The 22,594-nt window shown below is 30.8% G+C and overlaps 1 protein-coding gene across 1 annotated transcript in view; it reads left to right on the forward strand.

Annotated features, from left to right (window-relative positions):
• Nucleotides 1–22,594, forward strand: part of LOC108904577 (mesotocin receptor-like) — a 181,622-nt gene that overhangs the window by 32,219 nt on the left and 126,809 nt on the right. The window contains exon 3 of the mRNA XM_018707191.1: nt 5,912–6,186. Coding sequence (XP_018562707.1) covers nt 5,912–6,186 — 275 coding nt within the window. The remainder of the gene's footprint in view (nt 1–5,911; nt 6,187–22,594) is intronic.

The following is a 22,594-nucleotide window of genomic DNA, read 5'->3' on the forward strand; positions in this document are numbered from 1 at the left end:
GTTCATCCAGAAATACCTCCAATTAATCGAAGTAAGATTAGCAAAATCGAAAATCGATATCGGGGCCTCTTCGTTACAGGCCTCTAAAAATCGAGGAAGAAACCTGGTCGAACATGTTGTTGGAAGTAGCATAGTAGCATGTTGTTGGAAGTAGCATAGTAGGTCCTGAATTTTTCAGTGAAAATGTAACTGGACAAACATACCTAACTATGCTCCAAGATGAACTGGCTCTAGTGGCTTTATTCTCCAATAACTTGTATCCCGATTTATTTAACCATGGATACGGTTTTAACAAGACAGGGCACCATCACACTTTGCTCAAAATGTCAATTGAGTAGCCAGCAAGATCACCCGATCGTACCTCATTAGATTTTTTATGGGGATATCTAAGAATCAAGGTTCATGCTACTAAACCTAATGATATCGTCGAGCTTCAACAAACAATCAGGCATGAAAGGCAAGTAACACCGAAAGTGTTACAAAATGTTCAGAATGCTTTTTATTATTGTTTAAGGTATTGTTCAGCAACAAGGTGGAGGGCACTTTGATATTTTTTTTGCATTAAAGTAGTTTCAGTAAACACTTCCTTATTTTATTTTTTCCGATACATGCTTATAAAAAGAAACAAAAAAATGCGTAATTCTATTTGTAATTGAAAAAGCTTTAAAATAAAATATTAATCTGCCTACTCTTCCATTTAAAAAAAAGTTGGGAGTTGCTGCAACCTCCCATATAATTTGAAATATGAACAAATCTCTTTGTAATATGCCCTATTGAAAATACAATTTGAAGTGTTTCAGGAATTTTGCAACAAACCTTTATTTATTAAGTTACAGAATTTGTACGAGTTAAACTTTTCATTCGTTCCAAAGTGTAACAAATATTCTATATCTATAAATATCACAGACAAACAAAAAAAAAATGTCTGTACTTTTTATGAGACATAATATGTTATCAGTAGTATTTTTGCTTTCTGGTCACGAATCCAGTGTCAGAATTGAGCTATCGCATGACAGGAATTTCCTAACCTCAAAACAGTTCAAAAATAGCAAAAATTCACGAAAAAGTGCTAGGAAAACACAAAACAATGTTTTTTTCTATATTCAAATGTTCATTTATATGGATAAAACCCCGCCGAACGTGAAACATAATTGACGATTCTTTTTCTATCCTCAAAAAAACGTGTCAATTAAGGTCAGATTATCACGATTTTTTAAAAAATAACAGATTCGCGCCAAATTTGGTATACGGGGGATTTTGAAATCGCTGATCACGGATCCGAGGTCAATTTTGCTAAACTCAAGATGGCGGATTCAACATGGCCGACTAAATTTTCAAAAAATGACACATTCGCGCCAAAGTTGGTATACGGGGGTTTTTCGGGGTCGCTGATCACGGATCCGAGGTCAGTTTTGCAAAACTCAAGATGGCCGACGAAATTTTCAAAAAATAACACATTCGCGCCAAATTTGGTATACAGAGGTTTTCGGGGTCGCTGATTACAAATTCGAGGTCTGAATTGGGAACTTCATTCTTCACATTCACTACTTGATAACTTAAGTACCCAATCATATTTTAGCCTTCTTGTTTCGGTTTTATCTTATTCTTTTTACTGTAAAAGACCTATTCATGGGTTTTTTGCCTAACCTCACATAATAAAGTACATAGGTAATTGATTAAATTTTTAAAAACGGATTTTGTAAATCTGATCTCGGGTTTGTGATCTGTAACCCCGAAAGCCCCCGTATAAGTACCAAATTTGGCGCGAACCTGTTAGTTTTTGAAAATTCGTGATATCTGACCTTAATTGGATAGTTTTTTTGAGGTTAGAAAAAGAATCATCAATTCTGACCGCGAATTTACGTTCGGCAGGGTATTAACCATATAAATGAACATTTGAATATTTCTTTGCACTTCTTCGTGAATTTTTCCTATTTTGGGCCTATTCCTTGAGGTTAGGAAATTCCTGTGATGTGATAGCTCAGTTCTAACACCGGATTCGTGGTCAGGAGGCAAAAATACTACGAATAACATATGTCGCATGAAAAGTACAGACAACTTTTTTTTGTGTGGTTGTGTATTTCACAGGTATTTCTTTTTTAAATACATCAGTTTTTATTTAACTACATACATAAGTTTATTTATACATTAGTTTTGTTTCATACACTATTAGGTAGCAGCAAAAAGTTTATGTAAATGTGGGTGATTCACGTGTGTACACTCTGTATGTATGTATCGTAACATGAACATTATAAGATTAACATGAATATTTCATTGCTCCTTGCAATCGGACACCTGTTCGTTTGGAATTGATGAATAAATAAATAAAATAATTCAAACAATTCTAAACCGACTGAAATGTCAGCCTAGCTCCTTTGCTCGTTATCAAGCAGTAATTCTATAAATTTTCATCCACCTTGTCGTATTCCTTCTCAACTAACAATAAGAAGGCTGTAGAAACTCTTCACTTTCACAGTCTTAGAAATAGTCCAAGCATTATAGAGAAATGCTTACAGAAATTATTACCTGGACAAAAAAATATGACCGTATAGAAAATTAAATTTTAAATAAAGTTTCTTGTTCTTTAAACTCGATCCAAAATGGCGAACATGGTTAAAAAAATCGCAAAGTTGCGAAAAACGGTTTTTTTAAAATAACTAAAAAAATATAAAACCGATTGAAAAATTTTAAATGAGAAAGTTGTAGGTATTAAATAGATCGAGAAGTATCGATTGCTTTGTTACTTTCCGAGATATATCGAAAAAAAACGTTAAAAATCTTCTCTTTTCTCTTCTTCTATAACTCGTTTAGATTTACGTTCTAATATTTGCTATTTACTGCAAGCATAGCTCGCAGCAAGCCAAAAAAGAACAGTTTTGAAAAATTTTAAAATATTAATTGTTTTTCGAGATACATCGATATATTTGAAAAAAAGGCGCTCTCGAAAATTGGCTAATCTTCTCAGCGGATAGCCCTACAGTTAACGATTTTTGGTTTCTTTTCTTCGTAAAGAGTTATATTATCATGCTGTTGAAAAATATTGACGATTTTATTAATTTTAAGGATCAAAAATTGACTTTGAGTATGTTTTTCGCAAATAACTATTTCAATTTCTATTTTATGAAAATGAATTTTAAAGAAAGAAACTGCTGACATTTTTTCACAAATTTAAAAAACAAAAATGTTTTTCTACGACCTTCTGGAGCCGAGATAATTTTTTTATTTAAAAAAAATTTTGAGAACGCAATTAACATTTTACAGCGATGCGCTTAATGGGGGTTAATATTGAATACTTATATTTTCAAGAAAAAAAAAAATAGGATATGTTTACTTGATTTTTAGTATTAATAATTGTGTAATAAACTGAAGCGTGCAAGCGGAGAGTGCGTCAGCTGGACCGGAGGGAGAAGTAGGGGGTAGCGGCGCTCGCTCGCTCTGAAAACTGATGACGTGCAGTCTAAATGGCTCGCGCTTGCAAAATCTAATATCTCGGCTTCTAGACCACGTAGTCATTTTCGTCTTAGAAGCAAAATAGTCCCGTAAATGTTTAGTTTTTATTTAATTTACAATTTTTTTCATTTATCGTCATTTTAATAATTAATAATTACAGTATTTACAACTATGTATAAAATCTCTATAAAATTATTACAATAAAAACTAACAAGTATCCTATATAGATAAAATTATTTATCGAATGAAATTCTTCTTTTCTTTGTCGGATTGTCCTCTGATTCATTTTCTTGTTCGTCGTCCATATTTTCATACAATAAAAGTAAAAAAAAAATATAAGTTAAATAAAAACTAAACATTTACGGGACTATTTTGTTTCTAAGGCGTAAATGACTATAATAGTCGTGTTTAGCTACCCCAGATTAAGTACTAAAGAATATTTGTACGTGACGTGGTCCAGAACCCGAGATATCAAAGATTTTGCAAACGCGAGCCGTTTAGACTGCACGTAAACATATCCTTTTTTTTTTTTTTTTGAAAATATAAGTATTCAATATTAAAACCTCCATCAAGTGCATCGCTGTAAAATGTTAATTGCGTCTTCAAAATTTGAAATAATAAAATTTTCTCGGCTCCAGAAGGTCGTAGAAAAACAATTTTGTTTTTTCAATTCGTGAAAAAATGTCAGCAGTTTCTTTCTTTAAAAGCCATTTTCATAAAATAAAAATTGAAATAGTTATTTGGAAAAAACATACCCAAAAAAAGTGCAACTTTTCAGTCATTTTTTGACCCTTAAAATCAATAAAATCGTCAACATTTTTTAACAGCATGATAATATAACTTTTTAAGAAGAAAATAAACGGAAAATCGTCACTGTAGGGCTATCCGCTGAGAAGATCTAGCCAATTTTCGAGAGCGCCTTTTTTTAAAAAAATCGATATATCGAAAAATACGAACGCGGAGGCCACNTTGTACTTGTTGCTGGATTTTTAACAATTACTTCATCATTTCAATAATTAATTAATTTTGGTGTAAAATAAGTGTAAAGAATTTAATTTATTTACAAAAATATTTAATAATTTTACAACTATGTATAAAATATCTATAAAATTATTACAATAAAAACTAACAAGTATCCTATATAGATAAAATTATTTATCGAATGAAATTCTTCTTTTCTTTGTCGGATTGTCTTCTGATTCATTTTCTTGTTCGTCGTCCATATTTTCGTATAAGTAAAAAAAATATAAGTTAAATAAAAACTAAACATTTACGGGACTATTTTGTTTCTAAGGCGAAAATGACTATAATAGTCGTGTTTAGCTACCCCAGATTAAGTACTAAAGAATATTTCTACGTGACATGTTCCATAACCCGAGATATCAAAGATTTTGCAAACGCGAGCCGTTTAGACTGCACGTTCATCACTACTTCTCCATCCGGTCCAGCTGACGCACTCAGCACTTACACGCTTCAGTTTATTACTCAATTACTAATACTAAAAATCAAGTAAACATATCCTATTTATTTTTTTTTGAAAATATAAGTATTCAATATTAACACCTCCATCAAGTGCATCGCTGTAAAATGTTAATTGCGTCTTTAAAATTTAAAAAAATAAAATTTTCTCGGCTCCAGAAGGTCGTAGAAAAACAATTTTCTTTTTGCAATTCGTGAAAAAATGTCAGCAGTTCCTTTCTTTAAAAGCCATTTTCATAAAATAAAAATTGAAATAGTTATTTGGAAAAAACATACCCAAAAAAAGTGCAACTTTTTCAGTCATTTTTTGACCCTTAAAATCAATAAAATCGTCAACATTTTTTAACAGCATGATAATATAACTTTTTACGAAGAAAATAAACCGAAAATCGTCACTGTAGGGCTATCCGCTGAGAAGATCTAGCCAATTTTCGAGAGCGCCTTTTTTTAAAAAAATCGATATATCTCGAAAAATAATTAATATTTTTAAATTTTTCAAAAATGTACTTTTTTGGCTTGCCGCGGGCTATGCTTGCAGTAAATAGCAAGTATGGGAACGTAGATGTAAACGAGTTATAGAAGAAGAGAAAAGAGAAGATTTTTAACGGTTTTTTTCGATATATCTCGAAAAGTAACAAAGCATTCGATACTGACAAAAAATCAGTCGATAGATCTTTTTAAAACCTACAACTTTCTCATTTAAAATATTTCAATCGGTGCTATATTTTTTTTAGTTATTTTAGAAAAACCGTTTTTTGGAAATTTGCGATTTTTTTTAACCATGTTCGCCATTTTGGATCGAGTTTAAAGAACAAGAAACTCACTTTAAAATTTAATTTTCTATACGGTCATATTTTTTTTGTCCAGGTAATAATTTCTGCAAATTTATCATTAATCCGTGACAGGATGCTTGGACTAAAATAGCATCCTACGAATACCTCTCACATCCATTATAAACTTTATAATTAGAAATTTGTTGCAGGTTCAGTATATCCATCTTCATAATACCCCTCCTGGTGCTGGTATACACCTATTCCTGTATATGCAGAGAAATCTGGCAGAGTTCCGAATCCAGTCTAAGACCACGCAGCTCCCAAAGATCCGCACACAACAGAAGGACCCCTTTCATCTCCAGGGCGAAGATTAATACTGTTAAACAAACCATTGCCGTTATCGTTATGTACATAATTTGCTCGACGCCATTCATAGTAGCTCAAATCTGTGCAACGATATACCCAGATAGTCCGTTTTATGATGGTAAGTAATGAACACCTGTTGCTATTCAGTTATACAAGATGATTCACAACATCCAAATTATTTTGGGAATATATGCACTATTGGAAATAGAACCAATGTTACAGAAAAATTTTTAATAGCATATTTACAGAAAAATACGTTTGAGATATATTGTTATGGGTATAATTTGTGTTTGTGTATGCGCCAATCTTTTTATGTATAATAATATGTAATTTGTTTGTATAACGGTTTTGTTGTAATGTTGGATGTCTAATTTGCCCTGTCTAGCTCTCGACCCTTCTCAGTAGTAGGTTCAAATGAAGGTATAACTCAGCATGAAACCACACAACACACCACACTAAACAAAAGATGTTATTTAGAAATTATTTTTTTATATAGCAATAAAAATCCAATATGGAATGTCAAACACAGTTAAAGAATATTCTGAAATCTCGTACAATATTTCTAACACTTTGAACAAGATTTTATCGATGTAGTTACTTTAATTGATTTTATGTATTATTGGTTGCCTGCACTGTAAAAATTTATTTTTTATCGTATAATTTCTTATTCAATGTGTTATTACTTATTTCTAATATTAATATCTATAAAATTAAAAAAAGAATGGCCAAATTTTGATGATTATTTAGATAGTGAAGTTAAATTTATTTGATATGAAAATTTTTACTTAAATATAAGTATGAAAATTTTGTATTCTACCCTTTTTATTGTACTTTTCAATATATGTTAGCTAGCTATTTCGTATACGATGTTTGGTCTACTTTGTGCACAAAAACGACAAGAAAAGGTACCTTTCTGTATGTCTTATTGCTAGATCAATTGTCGACTGGCTTCCCGCGTTTACTCTGCCTAGATATTGTTCTCTGGAATCCTCGTCTTTCCACTCTCGCTGGATTTCTGGAACCTGCTGCTGCTACTCCGCTCTCACCAGATTCCCGGAATCTGCTGCTGTTACTCCGCTTTCACTGGATTTCCGGAACCTGCTGCTGCTATTCCGCTTTCACTGGATTTTCCTTGAGTCACTTTTCCAATACAATTACTTCTATATATTTGGTTTCTCCCAATTTGCTTCTTTTAACAACTTTCTCACGATAACTGATTCTATTTTATCTGGTTTTATCAATTAACTTCTGCAACACTTCTTTGACAAATTTTTTCGGTAACTATTCAATAATCTCTCGATTTTTTTCTTTTTACTCTCTTGATTTCTTCTTCCTTGTTAGGGCCTTTCCACATATATGCCTTTTCTTTTTAAATGCCGTTTCCCTTTTACACTTCACGTCACTTCACTTTATACTTTACAAATTTACAAACCCATTCTAGTTTCTTTACAAAAATTTTAAATTACGTTTCAAAATATTTCTTATTTCTATAATTTTATTTGGCTTTTATATGTACTATTTTATGCCTTGTGGATCCAACTTTAATTTTGACATTTACCTGACATTTTCATCTTATTGATATATAAATTTTACTTTAGACCTTAATATATTTCGCTACTTATTTTTCTAACTCATCTTACAACTATTTAATAAAACTATGACATTTTAGCTTTTGTTTGATATATGTCACTTGCGATTTCTAATTAATTTTAATTATGTTTCTCCAATAACATCTTTGGCATGTACCCTATTTGACCAAAATGATAATATTTTTATACTTGAATTCTTGAAATTTATTCTGTTCTAGTAATCCGACTCTCTGCTAATGATTCATAAGACCTATTTAATACTAATAATTTTTTTTTATCAAATATTTTTCTTAGTTTTATAACTATTTTTTATATTTCAACCTTTCTCTTTACCGTGTTGTATTTAAGTAGAATTTTAATTTAACTTTTAAATTGCTCTCAATAATCTAATTTCATCTCAGTATATATCTACACTTGAGTATTTAACAGACTATATTGTGCATCTTAACGTTTTATTATTTTATATTTTTTTTTGTAATTTACATCAATGCATAGTTATGGGATATTGTTTTAAATTATGGTGAAGCAAGTCAAAGTGCATACTCAGCTTCTCCCTAATACGCATAATGTTCTTCAGGTAAATATGCATTAAATGCTGCTTTGTTTACAGAGTTGATTGAGGACATAAAAAGTGTTTGCAACCTAATTGTGGAAGAGGTAGAAAATATTGTAATTGCCTACAAAATATCTCCGATTTACTCTTGATATGTTAGTTACAGATGAAGTTGTGTTTACGCGAAATGGGAAAAATAATGTTTACAACACACATGGTGTGAACTTGAAAATCCGCATACTCTTGATCAACGAATCTTGATACAAAATGTTATTTTTTACATTTTTACATATTCTATTGGAATGCTTCTTTAGATTCAGTGATTAGCAATGGCAATTGATGAATATGCTATAAATATGCATATATGCCATAAACAAAATATATTTTCGTTCAATTACTTTAATATAAAAGCACAGACAATATAACTTATCGCCACAGATCGCGCTTTAAATGTTGGAAAATGGCAATCTAAAATAGATGCAGGGTCTTGTTAGCTGGCATCCAACAATAAAATTTAGCGTGGTAATTCTTTTACTCGGTAAAAGGAGGCAATTCTAGCGGTGGCTTTGTTGTCAAATAATAACTGCCAAATAAATTTAATTCATTTAATTAATGTAATTGAAGAGTTATATGGAACATATCTTTTGTTTGGAAATGACATTTGTGTTAAATGCTAAATAAAACAAATCAAGTTAGAATTAAAACTATGAATCTACCTAATTAATTACTTATTTCAAAAAAATAAAAAAAATAAAATTTCCTTAAGAATAGTACCTTAATTTTTTATTTAATAAAATTGTTGGAACCTCAAGGGGTGGTTGATACGAAATTTATTTAAAAAAAAACAACAAATTATTATCAATCAATGAGAGGTAAGCTAGCGTTCGCTCACACACTGTTCGTCCCGATTTTTTTTTCTAACACGCGGACTTCGGACGTTTTTCACTTGATTACCAATCAGAACCATGAGAGATTTTTTGATATTTCGAGTCATTTCCGTGGTACAAGCAAATAAGTACAGTTTTTTTTTCTTTCATATATTCTGACACCCCGCTGTGCCTTAGATAGCAGAGACAGAGAGAGAAAAGCTCTCTATGAAGTGACAAAGTCACTCTATCTCTATTGCACACTATAACTCTACCTCTCTCAGACAAAAATGACAGAAACGAACCTTTCTTTAAAAATACATGGTGTTTATCATTATCAGAATAACCCTTTTTAATTAAAAAAAAAATGAAATGGGTTATTCTGATGACAAAAAATAAAACATAAATAAACTGTACTATTCAAATAATAATAATGTGCAAAAGTTCTTAAGGAATGTCGGCAAATTTATTTTGGAGGACGAATCCCGTCAACGAACACTATAAAAAATATTACTAGAAACCTTAGGTGGCCAGAAAACAGCTCCGATCTCAGTCCTTTAGACATATTTTTGTGGGGACACTGCAACAAAATATATTATTAAAGACCTTAAAATTTACAAGTATTGAAAGAAAACATACAGGACGAAATGTTTCATAATTCTGAATTTAAATATAATTCAGTTTTAATTCTGTTTTAAATCATAGTAAATGAAAGCATATTTTCAACTGTATCATTACGATTACTTGCAAGTTGAAAATTTGTAAAAATTGTAGGTATTTTAATGTTATTTCGTTTTTAGGTATTCTCCTTATGTTGTAAAGGCTAGTTATAAAAATCATTGTTTGTTATTTCAATAAGGATGAATTTTAATTTTTTTAATGATTTCTTTACTTTGAACATATATTTTATGCCAGCAAATTTTGATGTCAAAAGAAATAGGAAAAGTCGTACATTTGTATTTAAAGTTTTTTTCTATATTTAATTATTAAACCTATAAGTGAATGTAAAAATACAAAAAAAAAACTGTAACTACGTTCCGCGACGTACTAGTAACCTACGTTGCATATTAAATAAATTTATTATCAACAAATATTAAAAAAATTATTACAAGCTGTTTAAAGTATCATTACTTACGAATTTTGTTTATTTGGAAATATATTTTCTGCTGTATATCAGTACCAAAAAATGAAAATAGTACTACTAGTAATAAAACTACACAGATATTCGTTGATTCTTTAAAACATTTTTATCAATACCTACATCATACATTCAAGTAAATACAGTAACGCAAAAAATAGATATTGATAAAAAAGTGTATAAAATAAATCCGTAAGTACGTCTGGCAACATTGTCAAAGTGTTGTTTATATGTTGCTAGGATACACGTAGGAATGCGGGCCACTGCATTTGATTCTTCCTAAAATTCTGCTGGTGGCGTACTCTATCGACAATGCAATTCGGACATTTAAAACTGCTGTCCCATTCCAGTAGCGGTTTGGGGCGAAGCTATATTGTCTGTGATAAAAGTGTCCTGACAAAATATATAAAAATGTATAAGGTTTTTATTTAAGAAATTATAAGTCTAAACCACATTCCTTTTTAATGTAGCGTACTTTTCTGTTTTAAAAAGTACGGAAAATTTTTATTAAGGTAAGTAGCTACTATGACTATAGTAATCTAATAGATGACCCTGAACACAACTAAAAGCCAGTCTAGGAAAATATTCTGGTACCTACATTGGTATAATTGTTTATTTTCACATCCTTTTAAAGGAACTCGCTTATTTCAGACCCTGTATATCTAAGTGCTCCACATAATTAAAAACAAAATATCTCGTATATTTCTTATTGAGACAATCTTTCCGATAAACTATTGACCCTACACAAAATAGAAAACCGCTGCAATTTGATATTTTAATGTGTTTCTGTAAGGGCTGTAATTTAATCTGTGGGTAAACCTGTTTGCCTTCACATTAAATAACGTAACCCTTCATACCTTGTTTATTGTGTCAACATGAACCTATGTGAATTTTGTAAATTTTTTAATATGATGTTATTACGCACGCCTTGTTTCTGTTGTGTCTTCCAAGTTGTGTTTATTCAGCGCAACAATCTATCACCCTACATTGTAGCTGCGATAAACACAGTGGCGGCTCTGACTTCCATACAAGGGCGAGCGGAAGTATTTAAGTATAAAGTATTGAAAAAGAAAACAAATATAATTAGGTAGATTTATTTTAAGTACTATTGAAATATAAGAAAAATGTGCTCAATATTATTTTTTATAGTGAGTCAATTCTTCTGCTTTTGTTCAAACTTTTCAATACTTTTTCATTAGATATAGCAAGTATAGCAAGTACTGCTAATCTGTCTTTACAATCCAATTGAAACTTTTACAATCTTTTAAAAAACACACAAGAAGCAATACGTAATTAACAAAATTTTACATCACACGTAAACAAATTACGTTTAATAAGAAAAGAATGCGGCGAATAACTATTATTTGGTTAAGGGCGAACTAAACAGAGCCCAAACTACATAGCACCGTCTTTCACTGCTGCGCGGTAACCATGACCACTGCTGTAAACACTTTACAGATTTAGCGGCGTGTTTTTTAAAGTGACTTTTGCAAGTAATTGATTCCCTTTGAACATTTTATATTAATTTTGAGCCAACAAACACCATGTCAAGTGTGGCAGCCGAGTTAAGGCACATCCTGAAGTACAATTTTTTAGTTTTACATTTTCATTATTCGTGATCTCATATTTTAATATTAAACTTATAAATTATAACAGGAATTGATTCAGCGCTTTGGTAATTTAACAAGTACTTTTTCCTCAACCCTAGTATTATCAAAAAACAATTTATCCTAAATTCTATTTTTTAAACGTCCAATAAAATACATGAGTATTAAATTCCTTTGAATAATACGCTACACTGTTACATTTGAGCACTTAAAACTCATAAAAATAAAATTACGTACCAGAACGGGAGAGATCAAAGGAATGTTATTTTTATGCAAAACGAAGGGCCCGAATGTAATTATATTTAAATTTGTATATTTCCGCTTTCTTGTACGTCAGAAAATACTGATAACAATGTATACAGGGTGATTTTTTAATAACAAAAGTATGTTTTTTGCACAAACGGCTAAAGAAATTCAATTTTTTCACGAAGGCAAACGTTGAAAAAAGTGAAAAATGAAGCATTTACATATATTTATTTTTACAAGATATAGTAGGATCGATTGTCATTATTTTAATAGCAGTAGATTGGACCCAAACAAACAAAAGGCGTTATACAACATTGGTTCCAATGTGATCAAAAATATAAAATAATGTTTCATATTTATATTTACTAATGTATGTTCTAATAATTAAGTGATATTTGATATTTCAAATAGTTTAAATTGTTAACAATATTTAAAATTCGTCGAGTACATTTGATAATAGCGCTTTAACCAGTTGGATAACAGAAACAGGGACAGTTGGCAGTTGGAGCAACAGACCAGCTAGAGTGTACGTTTCCTATACCAAACCATGGGAACCCGTGAAGCCAAATTCCGGGGAAGTGGAGTGTGCGAGGTTATCTGACCGCGCATACTTTGAACAGGTCCGGATTAAACAATATTTTATGACAAATATTCATTTTCAAGTTTGAAAGTAATATATTTTAATATATGTCTTGTTTAGGTATATTAAATAAGCCTACAAAATAATTTAAATATATTTATTGCTCTTTAAGTAATGTTAGTTTATTTAATATTTGTCTTTTAGTAGATTTCACTAAATTAAATATTTTAACTTCATGATTTTTCATGATGAATTTCATTTCCACCCTCTTTAGGAAACCTGAGAGTAAAAACAAGAAAATGGGTAATACAATTTTATTCAGTAACTAATCACCTGTAATTTAACATTAATGTATATTTATTACCTATTGAAATTATATGTTGAGGGTTCAATATTTATATAAATAATAATAATTATTTTTAAGGAGCCATCATGAATATAAACACCAATTGTGACAAAAAGTAATTGTAAATAGCCGGTTGATAATATGAGCCTGTATATATTTACATCAGATAATAACGTGGGCACTAAAAATCATGAAGCCAACACTGGAAATAAGTATATGTGAGACGGAGAATGCTGCGCGAAGCCCTCGAAATGCAATAAAATATTTTTATGATTACTTACCTAAGGAATGAAATTTCAGCACTATTGTGATCAGATCTGCTATTACAATCGTCAACGATACACTTCACCATGATTGCGCAAATAAAAACAATATACTTAATAAAATAGCAATAATGTTATAATAACACAGCGAATGTCTAACAGAGACTGAGAGCGCGAGGCAGGCTGGGCTGAAGTTAGGCTGACGTTTGACTTCGCCAGCTTGCCTCTTCATTTTGTCTTTGACTACAGTAATGCTGAATATCTTGACATGTCGTTAATTCATGGACAAGAAATTTGAAAGAATCAGGGCGTATTTATACGGATCGGTTTCTTCAATGACAGGAACACATTTGTTGAAGATTTCCAAGAAGTTCTTGACACTGAAAAAGTGACAGAAATTGAAACTGAAGATTGCTCTTCACGATTTTTAATATAGTTCAACAAACTAATTCCAGATATTTTTCAGTATGTTCGAAAAAGCTGGGAACGCAATTTTCAAGTATTTTTTTGTCCAGTGGGGCAATTAGGTACAGTTTTATTCTCGACACTAGTCCTAACTATAGGTTACAACAACTTTTATTTTAGTTTTTGTCACTATCTGTATAGTTAGGTTGTACCTCTAGAAATAAAAATGTTTTTCTAAGAAAATACGAAAATTGGCTATTATCTGAGTGTCGTGATTCTAGAGACAAATGTTGCTGAACGCCTAGTGTTTTGTCGTTTTTGGACAGCCATTCAAAAAAACAAAATTGTAAATAAACGTACATAGCATACATCATTATGACAGCACACCTTGGGGAGAGAAATGACGTCTAGAGTGCTTGCATGTCACGAGAAAGCCTAAATCATCTAAGAGTTAGCAAGGTTTCTACACAGATAGGTTGCCTGATTTCCCGCTATGAATAATAACTGGCCAATCATCAGCTGACAGGAATGCCTATCAAATAAAGGACTGTATTTCAACATTATTAAATTATTTTTATAAACTACGCTACGCCTCTATTCTGTGGTTACGCTACCAGCAATCAAGGAAGTTTTATCTCGCAGCAATTTTAGTCCAATAAAGTTCAAGGCTGCAATCACAAAACATAATAATACAGCTGTAACCTTCAAAATGGGAAGGATAAAATTGTGTGCAAAATTGATAAAGTACGGATGCGTTATATCGAGTGAAATGGCTAGTACATCCAGCTCATATTAAAGAAAGGATGCAGAAGTTACTTCACCCCTTACCTCCCAGGTCTTAAAATTTGAAATCAGGTAACCTGATCTGTTTAGAAACCTTGCAGAATTAGTACCTATACCCTATATTGTTTAGGCTCCATCTATCGCCGATTAAAATAATGACGCCCTATGTTTTCGTTCTTGCTAGTATTGCCTGTAAATGAATTAGAAGTAATAGAATGAAAACGCTGTTGGAAGTTTTGAAAATGAACACAATATATCACTGAAATGATACACTTATTAATATTACATGAACTTGGAAGGTCTATTCGATGTAGATAGGGTAAAAAAGGTATAAATGTATGTCCGAACAAAGAAAAATAGCACTAGGGATATAACTGTACGTGAAAATAAATGATGTGATGTAAATAAAGACAAAAAATGAATAAGAAAGTAGAGGTGATAGTTCCAGATTATATTATTCATTCATATTTTATGACTTGGAAAAATATTTTTTCTGAATAACGACTATCAGTTGTATAAATTTATATGGTGACCGTTTTAAGTATATAGAGTGGAAGGTATACTAACTTTATTATTGTGTAATCAAAATCAATAAGAGAATATGTTGCACCGACAGATGTATATGATATAAAAATGAAGAAATAACAATATCAACAATTTTGCTGATAAAAAAATTATACTTGGCTTTTTATTATTATTAAGCCTAAAAACAGTATCATATTAGATAATTATAAAATGCTTTTTGTTGTTTATAATTTCGTTTTGATCGGTTGATGAGAAGACGTAAAAATCCTTCATTGTAAAAAATCTGTAAACATGATTAGCCTAATAAGGTCCAAGTACTTGAAATCATCGTTTCCATTACTTTTTAAATTTATTATTCTTATAACAGGAATACGATTAATAACTTGAAAGTATTAAAGAACCTATAAAAGTTCCTTTTTTATCAAAATTTTCATTAGGATCATTACAGAGAATTAGTATGCAAGACAAGGAAAAGCCCCTTTCAGAATGTTAAACATTTGCCTTAAGAGATTCTTAATGGCCACTTGGAAAACTCAAGTTTTATGATATACTAATTTTTTTTATTTATTCCACAATAAATATTAAAAGTTATTAATCAGGTCATCGAGCTGAAAAATGTTTCTTTGATGTTTTAAATTGAAAATAAATAGGTTTAAGCTTAGTATAATGAGTACATTTACCAGTTCTGTTCAGAAAATAACCGAATTTTATTTTTTTACCTCATTATTAATTATTATATACATGATTGTTCCTTGTTTTCTTCAAAGTATCCCCCTCTAATCACACACATTTCCGAGTGGTGTTTAAATTCCAAGAATCGATCCTTGATAGCTTCATTTAAAATGGCCTTTAAAATCTGTAACGAATTCGCTGTGATATGTATCATCTATAATTTGAAAACGACGTTCTTTCAGCATTGATTTTAATTTCGGAAATAAGAAAAAATCGGAAGGAGAGTAAGGAGGGTGAGGGAGGATAATAATCTGATTTTTAGCACAAAACTGACAAATTGACAAAGAGTGTAGGGGTACAATGTCATGGTGCAAGAACCATGAGTTGTCTCGTCACAACTCTGGTCTCTTTTTGCGGATTTTTTCAGGTAACTGTTGTAAAACGCTTTGATAGTACACACGGTTTACTATTTCACCTTCAAGCAAGAATTCAAACAAAATTCCATTAAAATTCATTAAATTCGAAAAAAAAAACAGTGAGCGTCACTTTGACATTGGATTGGTTTCTTAGAGAGTGGAGATCCTTTGCCAATTCATCGTGATGATTGAACTTTTATCTCAATGTCGTAGCTATAAATCCAGTTTTCATCTCCCATTATGATCCTTTGAGTGAATATTTCATCGATTTTCTTTCTCCTTCAAACGAGAAACAAATTTTGCTGCAATTTGATGCATGTACAAATTTTCATTTAAAATTTCATGGCAAGACCTAATTGAGTTGCTAACCTCTTCTGCAATTACTCTGACAGTCAATCGGCAATTTGTATGCACCAGATCTTTGACTTTCTGAACATGGGAGTCATCAGTTGCAGTCGAAGGCCTTCCTGGTCGAAGATCACCTTCAACTGACTGATGATCACGTTTAAATCATGAAAACCATTCGTAACTGCGTACGATTCGAAAACTTGTATCAAAAGTTGAAACGTTTCCGTAAAAGTTTTCCTCAGTTTCACGAAAAATTTTACGTTGTCCATCGTAGTTCCAGAAAATTACACGTTTAAAAAATTGTCACTAGAATTTAAACACGTACTCAAATAACAATATCATGAAAATTAAATGAGATAGATACAATCCAAGAACATGTATTTAATTAATACATTTCTATATTTCTAAATATTCACGGATCGATCAATTGAAAGTAATGTACTAATAAGAATACTTCACGAACGAAATACATTTGTAGAGAAATAGGTAATTATGTCAACCTTTCAAAACTTTCTCATTTCCAGTTTAACTCCAATGGAATCTTTACTGAATTCGGATATTAAAATGGAAGGAAGGCTAAGCTTATTTTGCTTGCTAAGCTTATTTGAAGTGTAAATTGAAATGACAGATCAACATGAGCCATCTACATTTTTTTAGTTGTTTTTCCTTTCAGTACTAGATTGTGATTAGCTTTTACCTTAATTTTTTTTAAATATTAATCGTATATTGGGAAATTGTTATTTATGTTACTATTAGACCAGACTATCGATTTAAAATAAGAGGGTTATCTAAAAGACTAATTTGTTACATAAATTACGTAATATTGCGTAAACACTACAAAAGGACACCTGAGAATAACACAGAATTGTAATAAGATTCATAACTATCCTGTAATATTATTTCATGTAAATCGGGGAACTTTTGTAGATTAAAAAAAAATATGGGGCGCTAATTTTGAACACTTACCTTTTCTTTAATCTTTTAACATACCTTTTTTAAATTTTTTATATAATGTAGATGTATATTTTTAATATTTATCTTGTCTCTCTTAAGATATGATCAACCCTTTCAAACATTTCTGGACTTGGCAAAGTTAATTACACATTAAAAGCGTAAAGTAATTTGTGTAAAAATATAAGTATTCTAGTTGTTGCGAAATAATGTGTTTCAGTGTTTTTAAAGCTGAAGGTTTTGTTGTCTTATCTTACTCAAAACCGATAGCAGACAGCAAAACTTCACAAGAGAACAATATCAAAAATCTGAACCAAATAGTCATAGGCCCGAACGAATAAGTTATGGAGTTGCTAAAGGAATGGGGATCTCAAAAAAATAGTATCCAATAAGTATATTAGTTTCTTAGAAATTATAGTAATATATAATAAACAATGTATATCAAATAAGAAGCTTCTAGCAAAAACAGTTTTACAGTGATTTAATTTTTTTTATTTTTCCATATTCAGCGAGCTTTATCTCAGCAGGCATTGACTTTAGTTGGTTGGTTAAATCGCCTTAATCTGATGTCAGTATTTCGTGATGAACCCACCTTTTTGGGATACCCTGTATGGAATAAAAGAATGATCAAGCATATATTTAGAGACTAAAAAATTTAAAGTAAAGTCAAGTGTATGAAAAAATACAATAAGTTCTGTGGCGTTACAAAATATAAAATTAATTTGAAAAGACCTCTCACGGAAAATACTAAGTTTTAGCAGCCAGTTACATTTCCAGCCAAATTAACAAAAAAATCGCAGTACGGAATGAAGTGATCCCTCTCTTTGTTACCAACCGAACGCGGTGAAGTACGCGATTAATTTTCATTGAAATAAATTCGTGTATAAAGGCAATTCATCATCAATATGTACAATATTACATGTTGGTGGCACGCTTGCGTGAAATGAATATTTATTTTTGAGAATATAAATCACTAAATCATTGCGAAAGTGTCATCTGTTCCACAGCTAATATTTCCTGAAATAATAAACAAATCGAATTAAATAAACTATATACAAATAACATTTTAGAGATTGTATTTTTTCCTCTAATGACGAAACAAAGATAATTTTACATTATAGGTTCTGATAAAATAGTTAACAGTGATATTTTTCAAATAACTGATGATATCATTTATTTGTTTTTAAATAGAATGTGCAATTTTTTTGTACATTTTTAGAAATCTCTCGATTGTCTATTCTACGAATTCTAGAATCGAAACCAAGAGCATCAGTAAAAAGTGTACAGATCATTTTAGAGCAAGGGCTATATTTAAAATTTTTCTTTTCAATGTGGCAGAAATACATAATTAAATAAAATTAGCAGCAAAAATGTCACAAATAAATAATTACAGACGATACCATATTCCTTTCCAATTATTTATTTATTTATGGAATCCTTCTATATTATGCGGTTAATGTTAGGAACTACATATTTAATTCACATTTTTCCAAACAAATAGACAGGAGGAGAACAATGTGGACATTATTGAATCCCCTTTATTATGGGTTTATATCTAAAAGACTGTTTTTTAAGAACAATCCAGTCCAATTTCAACATAGAATATGTTACATTACGTAAATGTTAATCCAAATAACTTTGTCATAATAATGTTTTTTCGTTTGTTAATTGTGCATATAATAATAGCAATAATTGCTTTGTTTGTTGAATAGACCATCCACAAGGTTTTCTAAAAAATACGTCAAAAAATTACAGGTCTATTAAAAAAAATTGATAAAGTTATAGGTAGTTTTTAATATGTATAATGTCACAAGCTGCCTAAGGCACTCAAAAACTAATTTTTTTTAAATAGAAATCTACAGATTGGTTTGTTGAAAAACTATTTACTATATCTACGTATATTTATATGACTGTTGACTAAATGTAATACTGTTTCTTGCTATAGGCTTAGCAAATTTTATTTAAAGAAAGATAAATACATTCTGTGTGAACTGTACATAATATGATGAAGATGTGGTGAGTACGAATGGCACTGTAAAAAGTCTCAAATCAAAATTTAGGAGTATACAGAGTAATTTTTGCTGTAGCCACGGCTTTCGTACCACTTTCATATATCATATCCAATAAAAACCAGCAAACTCTTAATATCAGAATTAAAGAAATCAGGAAAATTCTATTTTTAAGGCATATTCCAAAAATTCAGCTCGTATTCTTTTTCTGTTATTTTATATATCATAGTGAGAAAATCAAACATTTGATTTTCTTATCCCACTTTTCTGTACCTTTATATTAACAATGAAATTCTGGCAACACACATTCTTAACAGCTTTCCAATAGCAAGAGAAGCAGCAATTTTTTAATACTTATTTCAGTATTTACACTAGGTATAGTAGTTTCGAAGTCAGTTGAACATCAAAAAAACGTCTGGTAGTAAAATTTAATGAGTTTCATAGGCGTCCCTAAAAAAATTTTCTGCTAAAGGTAAAAAATTATAATAATTTGTATATAAGAAAATTTTTATTGTGTGTTCATTTGGCCAACTACATATTTTGATTATTTATGTCCTCAAACAATTATATTATATTGGTGGTAAATTTCGTTTTCTTCCGTTTCAAAAGGTCTCCAAAAAGCCATGTTGTAATAATATTAGTAAACAAAATATCCCTCTTATTTCTCCCTTTCGCAATTGGAATATGAATGACTGATAGAAGGTGCCTATAATAAATTAAAATTACCTGAATCACACCAAAAACCGCATTGCTGCACTGCACTGCTGGACAATTTATCAACCACTTGTCATCTGCTGTAATTTATTGCCCAGTAGCCCAATGCAACTGTAATCGTTTCCCTTTGCCCGCTCTCGCATTCTTCAACTGAGCGTATACATTTCTATCGCCTCCACGTTTAGTTCGACCAGACTTGTATATGGGTATGGCTAAATAAATATGGGAACAAGTTTTTCAAATATTTCAATGCCGAGTTGCTGCGTCAGCGACCGAACCTGGTACCTACATCTATCAATCTGTTGGTTCTTCAATTGATATCGGAAAAATTTTACCACTACCTTATTGTACTTTATGAAAGCTATAGCCAAAGTGAATTTTAGCGTATAATCAAAAATTGACCAGTGTTTTACCATTACAGTATGTACAGTCCGTCACGAAAGACTGTATAATTAATATGACCGAACAGATTCTGCCTATCGATCAAAATAAATTACATTTACTAAATGGATTTTACTAGACCAAACAAACACTGGATGCTTCTCAAATCGACCGTAAACCATTTTTATTTATGTGGAAACTGTAATATGCTGATTCCTGGCGAATATTGAAATTTGAATTTGATCCAATGAAATCTGCACGTTATGTAAAATATAGTTTATGAAACACAAACGTTGGCTGATTTTGTGTAAACACACCCACTTCTTGTAAACTAAAATGTATAATATGAGAAATAGCCTCTGGTAAGGATAATCTGACCTTCAGTTCAAGGACCCTAGCACAATTGACTAGTTTTGTTGACATGACGTAGTACAAGGTATTGATTAATATTTTTTAAAACAACTTATACTGGATACATTTCTCCGAGAATACAGTATAAAACTGAATGTCAAATTATATACTGTAACAAAATTCAGAGTGGTTCATACTTATGCAACTCCTCATCCTTCATTTTATCTAAAAATTATTATATAATTATGAAACTGTATCATAGAATGGCGAAATAATTTTACATGACATTTATTAAAAACTTTAGAAAGAGTATGCTGTACTCTTTCCAAAGTCGCAATTTGATTGGCATAAGTTGTGTTCCAGACTATAGACGCATATTCTACTTTGGAACGATTCAGAGTAATGTATAGCAATCACAGTGTAGAAATATCGACAGTTTATGGAATTCCTTACTATGAAACCCGTATTCTTGAATGGGGATGACGCAATTAATTCTTTATGTTTGTAAAAAATAATGTCGGGTCAAATATAACTCCAAAGTCTTTTATGTAGTCAGGTCTATGCAATGTTGTATGATCTAATTTATAATCAAATAGAGTAGATTTTTTTTCTAGTGAATGTAACTTTTGACACCACAGACTATTAACATTAAGTACCTTCTATAAAATGTAACAAAATCATCTGCGTGCATTAAATGTGAACTTGTAGATCAGCCATGATGTCGTTTATGACGAGAACAAAGCGTAGGAGTCCGAGTGTAGATCCTTGAGGCACATCAAATATTTGATGAAACTTATGAGACATAAAATCACGACATTGAACAAACTGATACCTGATTTGTAAATATGATTCAAAAAGTTGCAATAGTGATTCAGACACGCCAAACCTATCAAGTTTGTCCTACCTATCAAGAGTGTGTAAGTTCACAGTTTATATAACTTTCAGCACCAGTGCATTGCATCAGAAGACAAGTTCTTGTATTGCACTTTTATTATTAAGGTGTAAGAATCAAAGAAAAATTAGCGTTATAAATCTAGGATTAATTGACGTATCTCAAAAAATAAAGGCACATATATTTGATTTTCAGTCACACGTTATTTGTTAATGCACGCTAAATTGAGAATATATTAAGAAACAAGAAGGAGGTTTTATTAGTTCATTTGTTAGGTTAGTAGCGTACAAATTGTTGATATAAATTCGTGCGAAGTTTAGTCTATTACAAATCAAGGTGTAACTGTTACTGGCTGCTGCTACCATATGAATAGGAAATCGCAAAACTTCAGCTGCATCATATAAATACTACGGCAGCTGTTGTCCTGAATAAAAATTATTGGAATCTGAAGATGTTGACTACATACTCATGCACTTAGAAAACTTCTGTCTTTAAAATAACACCTAGCACTTGGCTTTTGGTAGGAAGTCTAATATATTTTGAGACATTCCTGATAACAAAACGATAACAATGTACCTATATTTATCCTCATAGTTACTTTTGTCATCTAGAATCGACTTTAATTCTCTCTTTAAGAATTTCATCATCCTTATTTTAATATTTCCCTTCATTCTGAGCTCTGTCTTGTATAGCTCTAGATCCGATACTTTTATCTTCATTTATTCAGACAACTTGCGGTTTTTGGTGGTTTTTCTTAAAATCGTAGGGGATGGAAATAAATATATTGTACTTACTGCCTTTACAAACGCCTGTAAATTATGAATGTGAAAAAACTGCAGATGAACGTCATCGATATTTCAGAGCAATTGAATAACCAGGAATGGAATCGCG

This window comes from Anoplophora glabripennis, unplaced genomic scaffold, assembly GCF_000390285.2.
Source record: "Anoplophora glabripennis isolate ALB-LARVAE unplaced genomic scaffold, Agla_2.0 scaffold8, whole genome shotgun sequence".
NCBI lineage: Eukaryota > Metazoa > Arthropoda > Insecta > Coleoptera > Cerambycidae > Anoplophora > Anoplophora glabripennis.